At 46.2% G+C, this 19,211-nt stretch overlaps 1 protein-coding gene across 11 annotated transcripts in view; it reads right to left on the bottom strand.

Moving 5' to 3' along the window:
* GRAMD1A (GRAM domain containing 1A) overlaps window positions 1–19,211 on the bottom strand; it is a 264,618-nt gene that overhangs the window by 31,556 nt on the left and 213,851 nt on the right. For all 11 annotated transcript variants that reach the window (XM_068241916.1, XM_068241918.1, XM_068241917.1 and 8 more), the window contains 5 exons: window positions 17,355–17,490; window positions 14,007–14,208; window positions 9,678–9,833; window positions 4,966–5,084; window positions 1,895–2,031 (listed from right to left, as the gene is read on the bottom strand). In XM_068241916.1, the coding sequence (XP_068098017.1) occupies window positions 1,895–2,031; window positions 4,966–5,084; window positions 9,678–9,833; window positions 14,007–14,208; window positions 17,355–17,490 (750 nt within the window). The remainder of the gene's footprint in view (window positions 1–1,894; window positions 2,032–4,965; window positions 5,085–9,677; window positions 9,834–14,006; window positions 14,209–17,354; window positions 17,491–19,211) is intronic.

Below are 19,211 nucleotides of genomic sequence, written 5' to 3'. Positions count from 1 at the left end.
GCCGGGAAATTTGGGTGCAAAAAAAAAAAAAAACTCACCCTGCTCCTGCTAAAGTCTCAGTGGCGTTGATTACTATTACCCCTCCAGGCCACCGTGAACTCTGGGGTAAGGTGCAATTTGGCTGCCTGCTATCGCTGGCAGCAAATTACGCTGTTTTCATAGTAATTTGGGTGCCGTCTTTTGACGGCGCTCAAATGAATGTCTGAACGCCGCTGGTGTTGCCTGATGTGCTCAAATTTCCAGCTCCGTTTTTGCCTCCCTCACCCAGACCTGCTCCACAGCTGGTGAGACATTTTCTGATATATTCCTGAACTTTTGCTGCATGTGGAGAAATCTTATTGAACTTGGAAAAAAAAGTGTAAAATATCGAAGGCGGTCTTTTTTACCAGCCTGTCCTTAGTGGATTGAAGCCATAAACGTAACACTAACGACAACAAGAGAGGTAATGGCATCTCTTCATACTCTAGATGTTCTACCTTGGGCTTAAAGGCTGTGCTTTAAAGGACAGCCAGGGGCGTAGCAATAGGGGTTGCAGAGGGAGCGACCGCATCGGGGCCCTTGGGCCAGAGGGGCCCCGAAGGGCCCTCGCTCAACTACAGTATAAGCTCTGTATTGGTCCTGTGCTCCTAATAATCACTTCTATAGATACTTTGAATAGTGGTAATCATTAACAAGCTGTTCCCCATCCCCTTCTTGCACCTCTGACACTGTAGTTGCCATTGGCAGGTTTTGGTGCGCCGTATCAATTGTTATGTAAAGAGTGCTTGGGGGGCCCCATTGTAAAACTTGCATCGGGGCCCACAGCTCCTTAGCTACGCCACTGAGGACAGCTGTAGTGAGAGGTATATGGAGGCTGCCATATTTGTTTCCTTTTAAGCAATACCAGTTGCCTGGCAGCCCTGCTGATCCTCAGCCTCTAATACTTTTAGCCATAGCCCCTGAACAAGCATGCAGCAGATCAGGTGTTTCTGACATTATTATCAGGTCTCACAAGATTAGATGCATGCTTGTTTCTGGTGTGTGATTCAGGCACTACTACAGCCGAAGAAATCAGCAGGACTGCCGGGCAACTGGTATTGCTTACAAGGGAATAAATATGGCAGCCTCCATATCCCTCTCACTACAGGTTCCCTTTAAAGCGGACCTGAACTCAGAACTTCCTCGCTGCTCTAAAAGATAAGCAGCAGCATAATAACCTTGAAAGAAAAACATGTATTTGTCACCGCTGATACAAATCCTGCAATAAATTTGCAGTGAAATCTGAAAACCTGCTTTTATGGAAGCAGACAAAGGGTTAACATCCTGTGTTTACAAACTAGGTGTTCTGCCGAGGCAGCCAGCTGACACAGTTGAGAGATCAAATTACAACTTGTGATTAGTCACAGATGAGGAGGGAATTAGACAGGCTAAACTCTCTGAATACATACAGGGTGCATTTCTCTAGGTTTCCCTTCTGTCCTGTTCAGGAGTTCAGGTCCACTTCAATAAAATCTTTTAGCAAATAGAAACCAAATATGATTTTTCCTCTGTAGAGTGAATATGCAGCGCTGCTGCTTTTACTTGTGTCCTCATTACAGTTTCATTCGGATGTAAAAGGAGTTATTTTCTCAGCAGGCGGGAGGAGCGGGGCGATGTGGCGATGCTTCTGCTGGGATACATTTAGCGGCGGCGGCGGATGGCGAGATCATTAGGAGCTGTAGGTGTCGGCAGTCTGTCACGGTACACATAGTGACACGAGGACATCGCTGAGTATGAGCCGGGAGATGAGGGGGATTCGCGATGAGTAAGTCGGGGGCTGCTACGCTCCGTGGGCTGGATTTGTAGCCGTCAGGCCTGTCTGCGAAACGCGTGGGGCGCTCGGTGACTCATCCTGCAGGAGCCGCCGCCCACCTACCTGAGACGGGACTTGTTCTTGCCCAGGCCGAAGATGCAGTAGCGGTGTGCGGTGTAGAAATACTCCTGGTAAGGAATGCCGTGCATGACGACCTGCGTATCCATGACGTAGACCGACCCCTTCAGAGTGTGCAGAGTCTGCGATTGGAGCATCGGGAAAAACGTTAAAGTGGGAAGGATAGTAGAATCAGCAAAACAAAAGCAAACATACAATATAGTTTACACACTGCATAACTATCCTTTGGCAAACTTCGTCCCATAAACACCCCCTCGACCAAGGCAAAGTACCAGCTAGGGCCCACTTGAGATCCCAACATGCTATCGCTAAGTGTTCTTTATAGCGATTTTTGTAGTGAGTGCTGGTACTTTTGAATTTAATGTTAGCGATTTTTATAGCGATTGCGATTTTTTTTCTTTGGTTCTGGGCTCCACGTCCGCTATGCAGTGCCGCAGGATAAAAAAGGAAAAAGTTTGCGCTTGTGTGGATGAATGTGTTGCTGCTAGAGGTGGCGTCGGCTCAGACCCAATGATGAGGGAGAAAATGTGTATAGTACCCCAGCGCAAAAAAGGGTGTGGAACTTGCCCCGGGCTATGCAAGCCCACTCGAGATGTAAGCAGATGACAGTACAGTACCTTAACAGAGGTTACATCTAGCTGCCCAAATACTTGCTGTAATCCCGATCTCTGTATTTCAAGTAATCCCGATATCACAGCGGCGGGTGCGTGGTGTGCGTGCTGCACTGCAATGTAGTTCCATGCGCCAATAAAATCGCACCGGACAGCATAACCATCCTCATGTTACCACATCCTTTCACGGGGCCAAATCGGAGGAAAAAATAAACTGGGCCCCGCTAGATGTAACCTCTATTAAGGTACTGTGCTGTCATTTGCTTACATCTCGAGTGGGCTTGCATAGCCCGGGGCAAGTTCCACACCCTTTTTTGCGCTGGGGTACTATACACATTTTCTATGCAGTGCCGCAGTTTGCTTTACCACAAAACCCTGCGCCCGAGATTCTATCAGGCGCCTCTGTGCATCAACATTTTACTGTATGGCCACTATTTAGGTGCCTCTGTGTGCCGAAATTTGCCATCTTTGCCGCATATGGTGGCTGTTCTATAGGCCATGATTTACAGAAAAGAAGGCAAATTTGGGCACACAGAGTCGGAGCGATAGTATGGAGCATATTGGCCAAGGCTATGCGCCCAAATTTCCCTTTCTAGACACAAAATGCGGCTTTTATTATAGGCGCCTATGGAAGCAACCGTTTTTCCAAAAGGCCCCTACGCCCTTTCTTCCTGCTTTGCAACTTAGAACCAACCTGTGTTCCCCCTGTTTTTACTTTTTTTTTTTACTGTAAAGCAAACCTGAAGTGAAAAAAAACTCACTTCAGGTTGGACACTTACATTAGCACAAGGAAGGCAGAAACCTATGTCAAACAATCATCCCCTCATAATGCAAGAGTGCGAAACCGGTCGGGAAGGAGACGGGTGGCACCTTTTATCCTTTTAGGCCTTCCATTGGTCAGCACACACACACACGTGCATTTTTTTCTGGTGTACCCATGTTATGGGCCCTGTATGCAAGTGTTCTTTTTATGATTTTTTTATTTGTTTGTTTTAAAAATAAAAAGCAGTCTACACTTTGGCTCTGCATATTGAATTGCCTTTTGCTCTTTTATGCTCACATTTGAAACATTGTGTTGATGTCATTTGGAGGAAGCTATCACTACTCTGAACCTGGAGGAGGTACTCTAGAGGCATAACTACTATGAGCTAGGTGGCTGGATAGTGGATGGTGTAATGGTTAATGGCTCTGCCTCTGACACAGGAGACGAGGGTTCAAATCTCAGCTCTTCCTGTTCAGTAAGCCAGTAAGGAGTTTTTGGGCAAGACTCCCTAACATTGCTACTGCCTATGGAGTGCATCCTAAAGACTGCAGCTCTGGCTCTATGAGACGGCTGGGAGGAAAGGGCAATATAAATGTTGTTTGTCTTGTAGCAGAGAGGTCAGGTGACACTGGGTGGGTGGCAGAGAGCCGTGGAAGCTTGGGTACCGCCATAGGTGCCCATACACATATCGTTATAGCAGGAAATTTGGGTGTCTATGTGTGTATGGCCAACTTTAGTAGGAACTGTCGTCAATTAACCTAGTATATTATCCTGGCAGAATGTGTAATGTGCACCCCTCGTTTCCATGTGTGAGAAAATGCATGCTTTTTGTCTGTAGCAGTCGGTCTTAAGGGGGCCATACACTAGCCAACCAACCAATCGACCATCCTATTCGATTATTATAATCAATTTGGATGAAAATTGGTGCTGCCAAGTGCATGCCCAACCGATAGAGCGAGCAATTTTGGGACAGAAATTGGCCGCACGGTCGATCGCGCATGCTGGAAGATGTCGGGACGAAGTTGGTTGGTCGGGTGCGCGGCGGTACGGCGGCCGAATTGCGAACGAGCGACGGGATGACGAAACCCCCACCACTGCCGCCACAATGTATAAATGTATGTAGTGTAGTGCATTTATACATTAACGGTCTGCTGTCAGCCTCCACGTGGTTTTCGTCCATCTCGCCGGGTTCCGCATACACGCCGGCGGCGCTCTGACGTCACAAAGGCGCATAGAGGCTGACGTCAGACACTATGCTCTGCTAGCGTGTATGCAGCTGTTTCCCGGCGAGATGGACAGACACCGTGCGGAAGCTGCTACAGGACAGGTAATCTATAAATGCACTACACTACATACATTTATACATTCCGGCGGCAGCGGCGAGGCAGGCAGCGGCGAGGCGGACGCAGTGACTCAGCCGATTCCCTGATGATTTCATGCTGAAATCGGACGGAAATTGGCCTGTAGTGTAAGAGCAGATTCGACTAGAGACAAATTTATCTCTAATCAGATTCGATTAGAGATAAATTTGTCTCTTGGTCGAATCTGCCCATATTCATTCTAATGTATGGCCACTAATGTATTTCTTCTTTCATCTACATTTCAGCCATGTAACCCTGCCAGTTGGAAGCAGCAAACATATTTCTTCCAGTTAGAGGGAGTGACAGCAGAGTGCGCTGTACCTGAGTCTCCACCGCAGGAGCGGTTTTTGGTCCCAGCGGGTTGTTGACAGGAACGGTGTAATTGATGACGCGGGATTGCTTTCCGGTGCTGTCCATCGCCCAGGGGTTCTCCACGACATCTGTGCAGAGAAAGAACAAAACCCACAACTGTATTAAAGGGACACTGTAGTGAGAACAACATAATAAATACAATTGCTTCATTTATAAATTATTAAGTCAGTGTTTGCCCATTAAAAAAAATCTTTACCCGATTCACATTCTGAAATTTATCACACGTGGCAACTGCTTTTGTCCCATTAGGTGATCTGTGCAGAATGTTTGTTTACTGGGAGTTCTAAAGCCAGTAGAAAATATAGCTGGTCTCCCAGAATGCTTGTGGTGGGTAATTTCTCATAACTAGCCTAAGCTAAGCATTACTAGGAGGGCGGGGCTAAATTCAATATACAGCACTATACAGTTATAGGAAGGGTTTCTGATACTAACACCAGAAAAAGGCCTTAAAAGTGTGTATCCTGAATAATTTACTGCATTCTACTATATGTTGCTACAGGGCCTCTTTACTGCATTCTACTATATGTTGCTACAGGGCCTCTTTACTGCATTCTACTATATGTCGCTACAGGGCCTCTTTAAACATTGTCACACAGTTGGGCAGTACATATGGCTTAAACATTCCATCTGTAAACAGTATGGTGAGCTGGACGGCACTCTCTCCTTGCGGCGCTTGAGATCTCCCAACGTTTGGGAGGGATTCTCTCAACCCAAAACATAAGCTCTCCCCAAAACGGGCCTAAGGGCATAAATTTATTACGCTGTCGGGAATTTTGGGCGCAGGGCAAAGCCGAATAACCCATCACCCTGCTCCTGCAATAGTCCGGTCAGTGTTAAATACTATTCCCCCTCCAGGCCGCCATGGATAGTGGGGAAATGCATCATTCGGCTGCCAGCTATTGCTAGCTGCCGATTTACACAGTTTTTATAGTCATTTGGGCTCCGTCTTTTCACGGTACCCACATTACAGTCCGAACACTGCTATAGATGTTATTCACATAAACTGTCAGAAACCGATTGAAAGTGCTCAGACTCGCAATGGAGACACGGCAGAGAGACTGGAGAGACTGCAGAGAGACTAGAGAGACTGGAGAGACTGCAGAGAGACTAGAGAGACTGGAGAGACTGCAGAGAGACTGGAGAGACTGCAGAGAGACTAGAGAGACTGGAAAGACTGCAGAGAGACTAGAGAGACTGGAGAGACTGCAGAGAGACTGGAGAGACTGCAGAGAGACTGGAAAGACTTCAGAGAGACTAGAGAGACTGGAGAGACTGCAGAGAGACTGGAGAGACTGCAGAGAGACTGGAAAGACTTCAGAGAGACTAGAGAGACTGCAGAGAGACTGGAGAGACTGCAGAGAGACTGGAGAGACTGCAGAGAGACTGGAGAGACTGCAGAGAGACTGGAGAGACTGCAGAGAGACTAGAGAGACTGCAGAGACTGCAGAGAGACTAGAGAGACTGGAGAGACTGCAGAGAGACTGGAGAGACTGGAGAGACTGCAGAGACTAAAGAGACTGGAAAGACTGCAGAGAGACTAGAGAGACTGGAGAGACTGCAGAGAGACTAGAGAGACTGGAGAGACTGCAGAGAGACTGGAGAGACTAAAGAGACTGGAGAGACTGCAGAGAGACTAGAGAGACTGGAGAGAGACTGGAGAGACTGGAGAGACTGCAGAGAGACTGCAGAGAGACTAGAGAGACTGGAGAGAGACTGGAGAGACTGCAGAGAGACTAGAGAGACTGCAGAGAGACTAGAGAGACTGCAGAGAGACTGGTGAGACTGCAGAGAGACTCGAGAGACTGCAGAGAGACTAGAGAGACTGCAGAGAGACTAGAGAGACTGCAGTGAGACTGGAGAGACTGCAGAGAGACTGGAGAGACTGCAGAGAGACTAGAGAGACTGCAGAGAGACTAGAGAGACTGGAGAGACTGCAGAGAGACTGGAGAGACTGCAGAGAGACTAGAGAGACTGGAGAGACTGCAGAGAGACTGGAGAGAGACTGGAGAGACTGCAGAGAGACTAGAGAGACTGGAGAGACTGCAGAGAGACTGGAGAGACTGCAGAGAGACTAGAGAGACTGGAGAGACTGCAGAGAGACTGCAGAGAGACTAGAGAGACTGGAGAGACTGCAGAGAAACTGGAGAGACTGCAGAGAGACTAGAGAGACTGCAGAGAGACTAGAGAGACTGGAGAGACTGCAGAGAGACTGGAGAGACTGCAGAGAGACTGGAGAGACTGCAGAGAGACTGCAGAGAGACTGGAGAGACTGCAGAGAGACTGGAGAGACTGCAGAGAGACTGGAGAGACTGCAGAGAGACTGGAGAGAGACTGGAGAGACTGCAGAGAGACTAGAGAGACTGGAGAGACTGCAGAGAGACTGGAGAGACTGCAGAGAGACTAGAGAGACTGGAGAGACTGCAGAGAGACTGCAGAGAGACTAGAGAGACTGGAAAGACTGCAGAGAGACTAGAGAGACTGGAGAGACTGCAGAGAGACTGGAGAGACTGCAGAGAGACTGGAAAGACTTCAGAGAGACTAGAGAGACTGGAGAGACTGCAGAGAGACTGGAGAGACTGCAGAGAGACTGGAAAGACTTCAGAGAGACTAGAGAGACTGCAGAGACTGCAGAGAGACTGGAGAGACTGCAGAGAGACTGGAGAGACTGCAGAGAGACTAGAGAGACTGCAGAGACTGCAGAGAGACTGGAGAGACTGCAGAGAGACTGGAGAGACTGCAGAGAGACTAGAGAGACTGGAGAGACTGCAGAGAGACTAGAGAGACTGGAGAGACTGCAGAGACTAAAGAGACTGGAAAGACTGCAGAGAGACTAGAGAGACTGGAGAGACTGCAGAGAGACTAGAGAGACTGGAGAGACTGCAGAGAGACTGGAGAGACTAAAGAGACTGGAGAGACTGCAGAGAGACTAGAGAGACTGGAGAGAGACTGGAGAGACTGCAGAGAGACTGGAGAGACTGCAGAGAGACTGCAGAGAGACTAGAGAGACTGGAGAGAGACTGGAGAGACTGCAGAGAGACTAGAGAGACTGCAGAGAGACTAGAGAGACTGCAGAGAGACTGGTGAGACTGCAGAGAGACTCGAGAGACTGCAGAGAGACTAGAGAGACTGCAGAGAGACTAGAGAGACTGCAGTGAGACTGGAGAGACTGCAGAGAGACTGGAGAGACTGCAGAGAGACTAGAGAGACTGCAGAGAGACTAGAGAGACTGGAGAGACTGCAGAGAGACTGGAGAGACTGCAGAGAGACTAGAGAGACTGGAGAGACTGCAGAGAGACTGGAGAGAGACTGGAGAGACTGCAGAGAGACTAGAGAGACTGGAGAGACTGCAGAGAGACTGGAGAGACTGCAGAGAGACTAGAGAGACTGGAGAGACTGCAGAGAGACTAGAGAGACTGGAGAGACTGCAGAGAAACTGGAGAGACTGCAGAGAGACTAGAGAGACTGCAGAGAGACTAGAGAGACTGGAGAGACTGCAGAGAGACTGGAGAGACTGCAGAGAGACTGGAGAGACTGCAGAGAGACTGCAGAGAGACTGGAGAGACTGCAGAGAGACTGGAGAGACTGCAGAGAGACTGGAGAGACTGCAGAGAGACTAGAGAGACTGGAGAGACTGCAGAGAGACTGGAGAGACTGCAGAGAGACTAGAGAGACTGGAGAGACTGCAGAGAGACTGCAGAGAGACTAGAGAGACTGGAGAGACTGCAGAGAGACTGGAGAGACTGCAGAGAGACTGGAGAGACTGCAGAGAGACTGGAGAGACTGCAGAGAGACTGGAGAGACTGCAGAGAGACTGGAGAGACTGCAGAGAGACTGGAGAGACTGCAGAGAGACTGGAGAGACTTCAGAGAGACTAGAGAGACTGGAGAGACTGCAGAGAGACTGGAGAGACTGCATAGAGACCGCAGAGACTGCAGAGAGACTGGAGAGACTGCAGAGAGACTGGAGAGACTGCAGAGAGACTGCAGAGAAGATTGGACGACACAGATAAATTGACTGATGTATGGTGGGCTTTATGCTGGGTACACACGTTGTGATTTCGGGATCGACTCGATTATTTACGACATGTTCGATTCGGTTTCACTTGATACAGCCGACGATTTTGCATACTTATCATGGAATCGAACATGCCGGAAATAATCGATCGATCCCGCGGATCGAGCGGGAAATCGCAACGTGTGTACTCAGCAGTAGAACTGCAGTGTCAAGTGAACTCTTAAGCTTGCCATACACTTATAGATTGCCACCCAATGTTGCAAAAGGATCGATTCCTCTCTGAATGGAATAGATTCAGGAAGGAATCAATTCCTACCACACACTGCACATCGATTTTCAATAGATTACATCAGGGAACCTATTAAATATCGATCGGACTGCAGCGTTTCTCTGTCCGACTCCGATACAGCCCAACGCTATGGGCCGTCAATCTGCCGCCACTCCTGCCCCTCCCCCAATCCACCTAGATCTTCCGTCTTCTGTAATCAAAACGTTATAACAATTTTCGGTCAAAATTGACAGAACTTTGATTGATGTGACATTTTGGGGGAATCGGTTCCCTGCAGATCAATTGAATCTGCAGGGGATTGAATGGGGAAATTGATAAGTGTATGGGCGCCATTAGACAATACGGAAGAGCCTCTGACCTGTGAACTTTTTCAGGTCCCGGAAGTCGCTCATGAATTGCGTGTCGTTGGCCAGTGCGTGTTGCAATCGATCTGCGCTCACGTGGTACACGGTATTGATGTTCAGTCTGCCCGATAGATCTGAACACAGGGCATCTTTAGAGACACCACCGGCATCTGCAGAAGGAAAGATAAAATAACAATTACATTCATATGTCTAGAAAATGATGTATATGTATAAAGTATGTACAAATTACATAAACAAGGAAGATAAACATTGCAATTGGCACGATGGGTTAACTCCAGAGTCCCTGGTTCATAATTTAATTCATGTCACCCTCATTTCATAATGTATGGCACCTTCAATGTAAACCGCAGAAACAGCAGTCAGTGATCCAGAGGTACTACCTCTGCCTATGAAGCACAAGGTCATGAGTTTGAGTCCCAGGGAAAAAACAAAAAAAAAAACGCAGAAACGGTAGAGATCCCCCTTTCCACTAGGAAACGCAATTGCACTTCAATCTTATTTCCTCCCGGTCTCCACCGTTGTAATTCTGCCGCGATCCATCAGGTGTACGGTGTCATTGTGGTGCGTTTCGTGTTTGTGATTTGCGTCAGGAAGCAAAACCGAGCTGAGTATTGCCAAATGTCGGTGAAAATCATACGATTGCTAAGCAATTTTCCTGTGCTCTGATCACAGTATAGGAGCTGAATCGCTCAGGAGAAAATCACACCGCAAACGGATATAAAATCTTACGTATAAAGTCCCATATTATTCTCTACTGATAAAAATTGAACACAATACTGTGAGGAAATACAATCAGTGTTGTACTGTAGCTACAGATCCATGGGCCCCAGTGCAAATCTTGCACAACCCCTTCCCTGCCATCCCTGTGCTGTATACAGTATATGATAGTCACATGAAACAGGCTAACTGAAACAGGCTGTGTGAGGTCGGCCGCTGTGTCAGAGGGGTGTGGTCAGAGTAAAGGGAATGGCCTGTTGCTGATTACCGGTACCCTGACACTTAAGCCACACCCACGACCCCATCACACCCCTAGTCACACATACCATAGATTTCATAAGAAAAATATGTTTTATAACTCAAACCACACTGGTTCCTTCTATCCTGGTCAATTTTCCTTCCTATTAACCTTTTAAAATGAGTAATTTACCAATTTAGAGGATGGGAATAAAGTTTAGAGTCAATCAAACCCATTTTATAGTAGAGAAATATATATATTTACATAGAAAGAGGGACAAAGTCCTGAAAGAGGGACAAATGAGGAGGGGCAGAGGGACAGGGCTCCCAAAGAGGGACTGTCCCTCCAAAAGAGGGACGTTTGGGAGCTATGCAGCACCAACACAGAGCTAGCGCAGGGGCAGGAGGCGGAGCCTGTGTGGGCCCCTCATATTCAGGAAACCTGGTGCAGTCACAACCTCTACAGCCTCTCTTGCTCATCCTCTTATTATAGATATCTGTATAAACGGGATATCAGGGCATATATACAGTATATATATATATATGTATATAGTCCTGAGTACAATAACATTCAACACTACTGGGACAAGTTAGGCAGAGACAAAAATGGATTTAGATGAAATTGAGCCCTTGCTAGGCAAGATAGCAGTTTTTGCCCACCACTGATGGTCACCTGGGTTTTTTTTTATAAGATTTGGTGGGGACATTCACTGGGCCCCTAGACTATCTCCAGGCCCTAGGAAACTGCCAAGGTTTGTGTTGTGAATAATTCGGCTGTTGGTAGAGACATTATAACAGAGACAGCACAGGAAGGCCCCGACCTTGCAAGCAATTATGTCCACTTTATCACCACCCTCCAGACAGGCACTCCCTTTTTCTCATTCATAAAGCGCTGACTCGCTCTCTGCTTGCCTTTCACTGATATCACTGAACCAATCAGCAATAACCCTCCCCGACCCCGGAGCTTACACTCTAGTGTGTCGGGTTGTCTTTTCCCTCAGCAATGACTCCCGGGAGAGGATCGTATTACGGTAATGTACTGTTAGGGATGCTGCTAATGAAAAATGTATAAATTATTGCTGTGTAAGAGAACCTGTCCCTTCCCAGCAGGCTGATCTGATTAAATGCCTGATGAGCCATTGCCGTGCACGGACATTGCCGTGTAAAGAGAGCCTGACCCTTCCCACCAGGCTGATCTTATTATCCTGCGCCAGATGTTTCACACGATAATATAAATCACACAGGAAGGATTGATTGGAGAGAGTGACATCAGGCATTCATTACCCAGACTCCTCTGGGGCACCTGGCTTTGTCAATACGCACTGTACTTTGTCTGCGTCAGAGAGATTATGGGAAAAATGCAAGCTGAAAGTGCCCACTAATGGTACAATTTACTAAACGATTGATCATCCAATCTCACCACTGTGGTCGATCAGAAATTATTATTCAGAACCAACGAAGGGTAAAATGATGAATACGATCAGACCAAAAGAATCGGTCAGAAATTCGGATCTATTCAATGCAATTCAATTCACTTTATTGAATTGAATAGATCCGAATTTCTATAGTAGACTCGTTGCTGCACAGCAACAGAAAAGTGATTTTGCAGCAATCTTATACTTTGTACTGAACTGAAAACACTGAAAAAATGTTGCAGGACCCCCGATTATGATTTGGAGACATCCCAGTCGCTGCTGTGGAATCACCCCCATTGACTTTCATTAGCCTCGCGCTTTTGGGATCATGGCAATTGCAAAGCGCGACAATTAGCTTCTGTGGCTCCCGACTCATAGGCCTCTATCACACTATGAAATTGCAGACGGCCGTGCGTTCGGAATGCAATGCGCAAGATTGCACGCCATATGCATTTCCATCTACTGCGCTCCTGATCTCGCTCACTACAGTGACTGGGCCAGCATTGCGTTCTGACCAAAAATGTGTGCAGAAGTGCGATATAAGTGAGAACATCAGTCTATGCTCTTAATGTGCACGGAAACGCATATAGTGTGAACGAGGCTTTTACAGAGGGACAGTAGTCAGAATAACATCATGAATACAATTGCTTATTTTTAGCAGTATTTATTTATAGATTATTTAATCAGTGTTTGCCCATTGTAAAATCTTTCCGCTCCCTGATTTACATTCTGACATTAATCACTGGTGGTGACATTTTTAGTCCTGCCAGGTGATCTGTACGGACTACGGAATGTTCGTTACTGAGAGTTCTATGCACAGAGAGAGATACAGCTTGCTTGACAGTTGGAAAAAGCTGTTATTTCCCACAATGCGACAAGGTGCACAGGCAGCAAACTGTCAAGACCATGGTCATGACATCACTCTGGGTGGCGGTGGCGGACTGCGAGGTAGAAGAGCTGAGGAAATCCACCTGCTGGCCAAGCAGTAGAAACCCTGTATCTCTGCTAGAGGAGAGGTCATTAGTTCACAGACTGCTCTGAAAGAATCATTTTGAATGCTGAGTGTTGTGTAATCTGCACATATTATAGAATGATGCAATGTTAGAAAAAACACTATATACCTGAAAATAAAAGTATGAGAATATTTTCTTTTCTGCTAAACTTCTAGTAATTATTCATAGTACACAACCAATTCATTATATCATTTTTTTTTCGCTTCAGTGTCTCTTTAAGGGCGTCTCCTGCCCTCTGCCAGTTGTCCAGAATGTCTGCTTTGAGCAACTTTGATGGGGCCGCCAATGTTCCCACCCCTTCCCTTGCCTACCCCTGGTGGCCCTCACAGCCTGGGGACCCATCTCACAAGAATAATAAAACAAGCATAGACATCATAATCGTCCCACCCATAATAAGTGTAGCCTCAAACACACCTGATCTGAAGGATGGAACCCTTTATCATAGGGACAGAAGTAGTAGGTTGGGCCCCCTTACAGCTCTGGACCCCCTGAAGTCACAGGAGCTGCTCCCCTTTAGTTCCACCCTTGCCCTCATGCCCTGGTACCCACCCTCTTCTTGTGTTCACCTGCAGGCATCAGGTGCTGTGTTAGCTGAACAGCCTGCACTTTGCTTACATCCATCATCACTGCTCCCTCCCACCACTAGGTGGTGCTGCTGAATAACAACCAGACAGTCTCTCTATTCATTTCTATGAAGAGGCCAACTCTTCCCTTTATAAAAGACTCAGTGGCTTGCATGGGAGTAACTATATAAAGTGCTGTCTCTTTGGGTCACATGGTCTACAGTGGTATAAGTGGTAATCTGTATAAGTATACTCTACAATATGGACACCGGAATAGTCTTGTATGGACACAAACTTAACATTAGTGCACTATCTTCCAAGATATGTGGGGCCTACATAAAAACTAGAGGATGCTTTTGGGAAAGGCTGATACTGACCCTCGTCCTGGGTGGAGCTAGGCGTGGAGTTGTTGCTCAGGTCAGTGGGTAGATCCTCGCTGGGGAGGCGGTCCAGGGTGGGCATGGAGTCCAGCAGTCCTTTTCCCGCCATCTCAGAGAGGGGCGTCACCGTCTGGCTGGAGGAACAGTCAAGCTGAGAGTCCGAAAGGGCATCCGACTGTCCGGTCAAGTCCTCGGGTGGCTGCAAGGCACAAGTGTCACTACATGTACCAGCGTGCATTAAGATGTCTGGGTTTCCTCCCCCAGGAATAAAAAAACTAGAGCATATTTAAAAAAAGAAAAGATGTAATCTCATAATAAATACGTTGCCTAGTCATCTGTGAATAGAAACAAATGCTAAGGAGAGGGATTGGGGAGGCTAACAGTTTAGTCCTGTTGAACTATGAGGCCACTTACACAGGACATGGGAACTTGGTTGAGTTATGTATGCCAGACAAAGCACTCGGTGCTGCCATTTATGCAACCGCTGCAGGGCCCTGCACTGCCAAATCCCGCCAAGTGCTCTATCCCCACTGCTCCCCTGCACATGTATCTGCATACTGATCACTCACCCGTCCGCCTGTGCTGTCTTCAGTCCTCAGCCCTGCTGCCTGTCTCTTCTATTTACACATAACACGAGAGGAGGCGGTGCTGAGGACTGGAGACAGCACGGACGGAGCAGAGCCGGACAGGTGAGTGATCAATATGCAGCTACAAGTAGAGGGGCACCAGGGAGCAGTGAAGGTAGACCATCGGGGGGGGGGGGGGGGGCTGACTTTCCTGGAGGGCAAGAGTCCCCACTGACAATCAAGTCCACTTTGTCCGGACTGTACTGCCCAGGTGGCCCTGATCTTTTTTAATTAATAATAAAAAAAATAGCAGCAGCAATCAAATACCTCCAATGAAAGCTCTATTTGTGAGAAGAAAAGGAGGTAACATTCATTTGGATGCTAAGTTGTATGACCGGGCAAAAATCCGTTAAAGTTGTGAAGAGTGGAATTGTAAAAAATGGCCTGGTCACTACGGGGGTGTAAATCTCTGGTCCTCAAGAGGTTAATGATCATTTTATATTAATTTTATGCAAAGTTAAGCAGTTTGAAAACAGACCAATCAAAAGTATGCAACAGCTGAAGATTTGACTGGTCCAGGCTGCAAACATTTGCATATAATTACCATAATATTTGCATAATCCTGAAATGATTACCGTAGTACTTCATCTCTAATTGCTGCTAAGGTGAGAAATCCTAAACACTGAAAGCAAATGGAAGGCCACTTTACTACAATGACAATAAGATTGAACCAAAGTAACCTGTATTCCCATCCTACACTGTCCCCCCTGCTTGCCTGTTCCTTACCCCCAGTTTAGGCTTTCCCTATAGCAGAAAGCCCCCGACCTGTGTATATGCACAATGATGCCATTATGTGTAGTACACAGAGAGACCAGCAGATGGCGCCAGCCCTGATACTGCCCTATATTATTTATTATTTATGATCTCGATGTGGGGTCCATGTACCCCGGGGGACACTTACTGTGTATTGGGCTACTAACGACTGTAAATGAGGCCTGTTTACAAAAAAAAACTCCTGATCAGCTAATGGGTTGGTAGTTCATTCTTCAATACTCTCTAAGATTATCTCTCGCTCTCATTTTAAAGTGAATCAGAGGAGAAAATAAACAGATGAGATAAAGAACTGTATTTTCCTCCTACTCCTAAAAATTACTTTTTTAGTTATCCCATGGTTTTAGTTTATACAGTATTTAAAAACATTTGCAAGTAGATTGAATGTTTTATTGTCTCTGCTCAATCGCAGTCTATTAACCTGTTGAGGACTGCAGTGCTAAACGCCCCTAGTGACCAGGCCATTTTGAGTAAAATTGGCCACTGCAGCTTTAAGGCCAAGCTGCAGGGCCGCACAACATAGCACACAAGGGATTCCCCCCCCTCCCCCCCGCCCACCTTTTCTCCCCACCAACAGAGCACTCTGTTGGTGGGGTCTGATCGCTCCCCCCATGTTTATTTTTTTTAATAAATATTATTGTACGTGTTTCTTTTTAAAAAACAGTTTCTTTAACTCCCTTCCCTCCCTCCCTCCCTCGCCACAGCCGGCCAATTACTGCGATCGGCTGTCATAGGCTTCTGCCTATGACAGCCGATCGCTCTCTTGTCCCCCAGGGGGGCAGCCGTGTCACACGGCTGTCCCCAGTGCAGCGCTGCTGCCGATCGCAGCGCTGCACAGTCTAAATAGACGGCGATCACGCCGTCTAAGAGTCTCCCGAGCGGCAACAGTCTCCCGAGCGCGCGATCTTCTGCAAAACAGAGCCCCAGGACTTTAGGCCAATTGGCGTTAGGCGGTCCTGGGGCTGCCGCCGCGGCCACGCCCATCGGCGTGACGCGGTCGGCAAAAGGTTAAGTGTCCCAGAGTAAAAAAAATAAATTAAGTATTGACCTTTTTTTTAATCTCCTTTTGCTCTCAGAAGTTGTATTCTGCCAGGAAAACCTTTACGGCTTATCAACGAGGTTTACTATATTCCCAAGAAGGTACCGACAAGACAAAAGCTGTCACTTTCATGCCTGGAAATTAACTCTTTCAGACAGCAAAATAAAGCAAGTAAAACAGCCTGGTTATTAATAGGTTTTGCACTGTACATACAGATGTTTATCTTATCATGTCACATGCCGCCTCGGGTACACTTTAAAAGCTGAAAGAGAAACATTTAGGACAACCGAGGTGACATGTGACAAGATGAGATAGACATGTGTATGTACAGTGCCTAACACACAAATAACTAGGCTGTGTTCCTTTTTTTCTTTCTCTGCCTGAAAGAGTTAAACATCAGGTATGTAAGTGCCTGTTGGAGTCAGGACTGGGTCAGACTACAGTGTCCTATCAGAAAATGGCTTCTGAGAGCAGGAAAGAGATAAAAAGGGTCAATGGTTTATAGATTTTAGCTCTGGCATACTTCAATGAATGTGTCATTGAGCAAAAACAATATAACAGAAAAAAATTTAAAAAGTAGATTTAAACAAAAATTAAACTGTGGAATATCTCAAAAAGTTATTTTTTAGGAGAAGGAGGATAGATACAATTGTTTATTTCATTTGTTTATTTTCAACTCAAGTGTCCTTTAAGCTTTACTTACCTGGGGCTTCTTTCAGCTCCTAGATGTCTAACTGGTCCACACTGCAGTTCCGCTGCCCTCCAGTGTTGCCTAGCTCCGCTGTAAGATGATATCAGTGATCACAGCTGCGGTTGGTGATCGTACGCACGAGCTAGCAGTACACTGCAGGGAAGCAGAGGTACAGAGTGGACCAGATAGACATGGATCGGCACAGGATGGGCTCTTACCGTCAGCATGCTGTCGCTGCTGTTCAGGGAGGTGAAGGAGTCGGTCGACGGCAAAGGGGGGCTGCTTCCGAGTTTGGGTTCACCGCGAGAAGATGCGTCACTCAGATCTGTGACCTCAGGGAAATCCTCGCTGCCCCTACAAGGAAGACATCCATGTTTATGGAAAGGGAAACAACACTTCTATCAGCTCAACTCTTCCAATCCAGGCCTTTATATGGCAAGGATCAATGGTATGTCATCTTACATGTGCATATGAAACACAGCCACTCCACAGTGTTTCTTATGCTAGCTACACACGATGAGATACTCTGGCAAATTTACTACCAGATCGATTATTTCCAACATGTCCGATCTGATTTCCGATCGATTTTCTGATCGATTTTTCATAAAAGTGGATAGGAAATCAAACTGAAATCAGATCGGACTTGTTAGACATAATCGATCTGCCAGAAAATCTACCGAAAATATAGAACAATGGAAAGAAGAGGAATATGAGGTTACCCTAATGGTGCTCATACACGGTACAATAAAAAGATTCAATTTTCCCCGTTTTTTAAATCAAAACGATTGAATCGAATGAAAGATGAAAATAATCTTTTTTTTTTCCTTTTCAATCAAGAAAAACGAACGATTATCCCGTTTTTTCTATAAAAATCCGATCAGACATGTTGGAAAAATCTTTATATTCGATCTAACAGAATAATCGAACTAAATTATCTAATCAAATTTTTTTTTTACAATTGTACCATGTATGGGTACCTTAAGGGTGCTCATACACGATACAATAAAAACGTTAGATTTTCCCATTTATTCGATCTAAATGATGGAATCGAATGAAAGTTGAAAATATTTTTTTTTTTCGATCAAGAAATTCAAACGATTATCCAGTTTTTTGAGAAAAATCTTATCGGACATTCTGGAAAAATCTTTATATTCGATCTAACGGAATAATTGAACTAAATTATCTAATCGAAAAAAAAATGAAAAATTGTACCATGTATGGGCACCTTAAAGAGACTCTGAAGTCTCTAACAAAACGTCTTTTTATTTAATAAATGTGTTTAATATGTTATCCCTAACTAAACCCCCGCCGCAGTACGCTATCTAAATCCCCCCAAACTCCCCCTTACCTCTCCCCCGCAAAATCCACGACTTTCTTGGCCGTGGACTTTGCTGCCCTCTACTCTTCCGTGTGAGGCAGGGCTATGAGCAGCAGCTCTGCCTCACACGCGTCTGTCAGCGGCGAATCTCCGCCTCTCCCCCGCCCCTCTCAGTGAAGGAAGACTGAGAGGGGCGGGGGAGAGGCAGCGATCCGGGCTGACAGACGCACTGAGAGGCAGAGCTGCGGCTCATAATCCTGCCTCACTCGGAAGCGCTGCCTGGATTTCCCCCCGGGGAGTTTGGGGGGATTTAGATAGCGTACAGCGGCGGGGATGCGGCGATTTAGTTAGGGATAACATAATAAACATATTTATGAAATAAAAAGACTTTTTTTAGAGACTTCAGAGTCTCTTTAAGTCCTGTTAAAAGTCATCAAATTACAGACGGTGTCTAGTGTTGTGTTCAGAAGATTAGAGACCTGTAGCCCCAATAAATTCAGCAAGATTTCGGGTCCTTGGCTGGAGAACTCAACCTGTAGCCATACACTTTACAATTCTTTTGCCCAATTTAAAAACTTCACTTCAATTTACAATCATCTAGACGTTTTGTCTAATCGGTTGTAAGTTTAAGTGGTGTATTAAACATGATCCATAAATCACGTCATTCAACTGATATTAATGGCTAAATTCGATCAAAGATTGATCGTTAATGTTGGTTCTTTTTTGTCGACCGTAAATCATTGAGCTAACATGGATA

This window comes from Hyperolius riggenbachi, chromosome 6 (genome assembly GCF_040937935.1).
Source record: "Hyperolius riggenbachi isolate aHypRig1 chromosome 6, aHypRig1.pri, whole genome shotgun sequence".
In the NCBI taxonomy this organism is placed as follows: Eukaryota; Metazoa; Chordata; class Amphibia; order Anura; family Hyperoliidae; genus Hyperolius; species Hyperolius riggenbachi.
The sequence above is the reverse complement of the archived record's forward strand: the minus strand, read 5'-3'. Positions and strand labels throughout refer to the sequence as shown.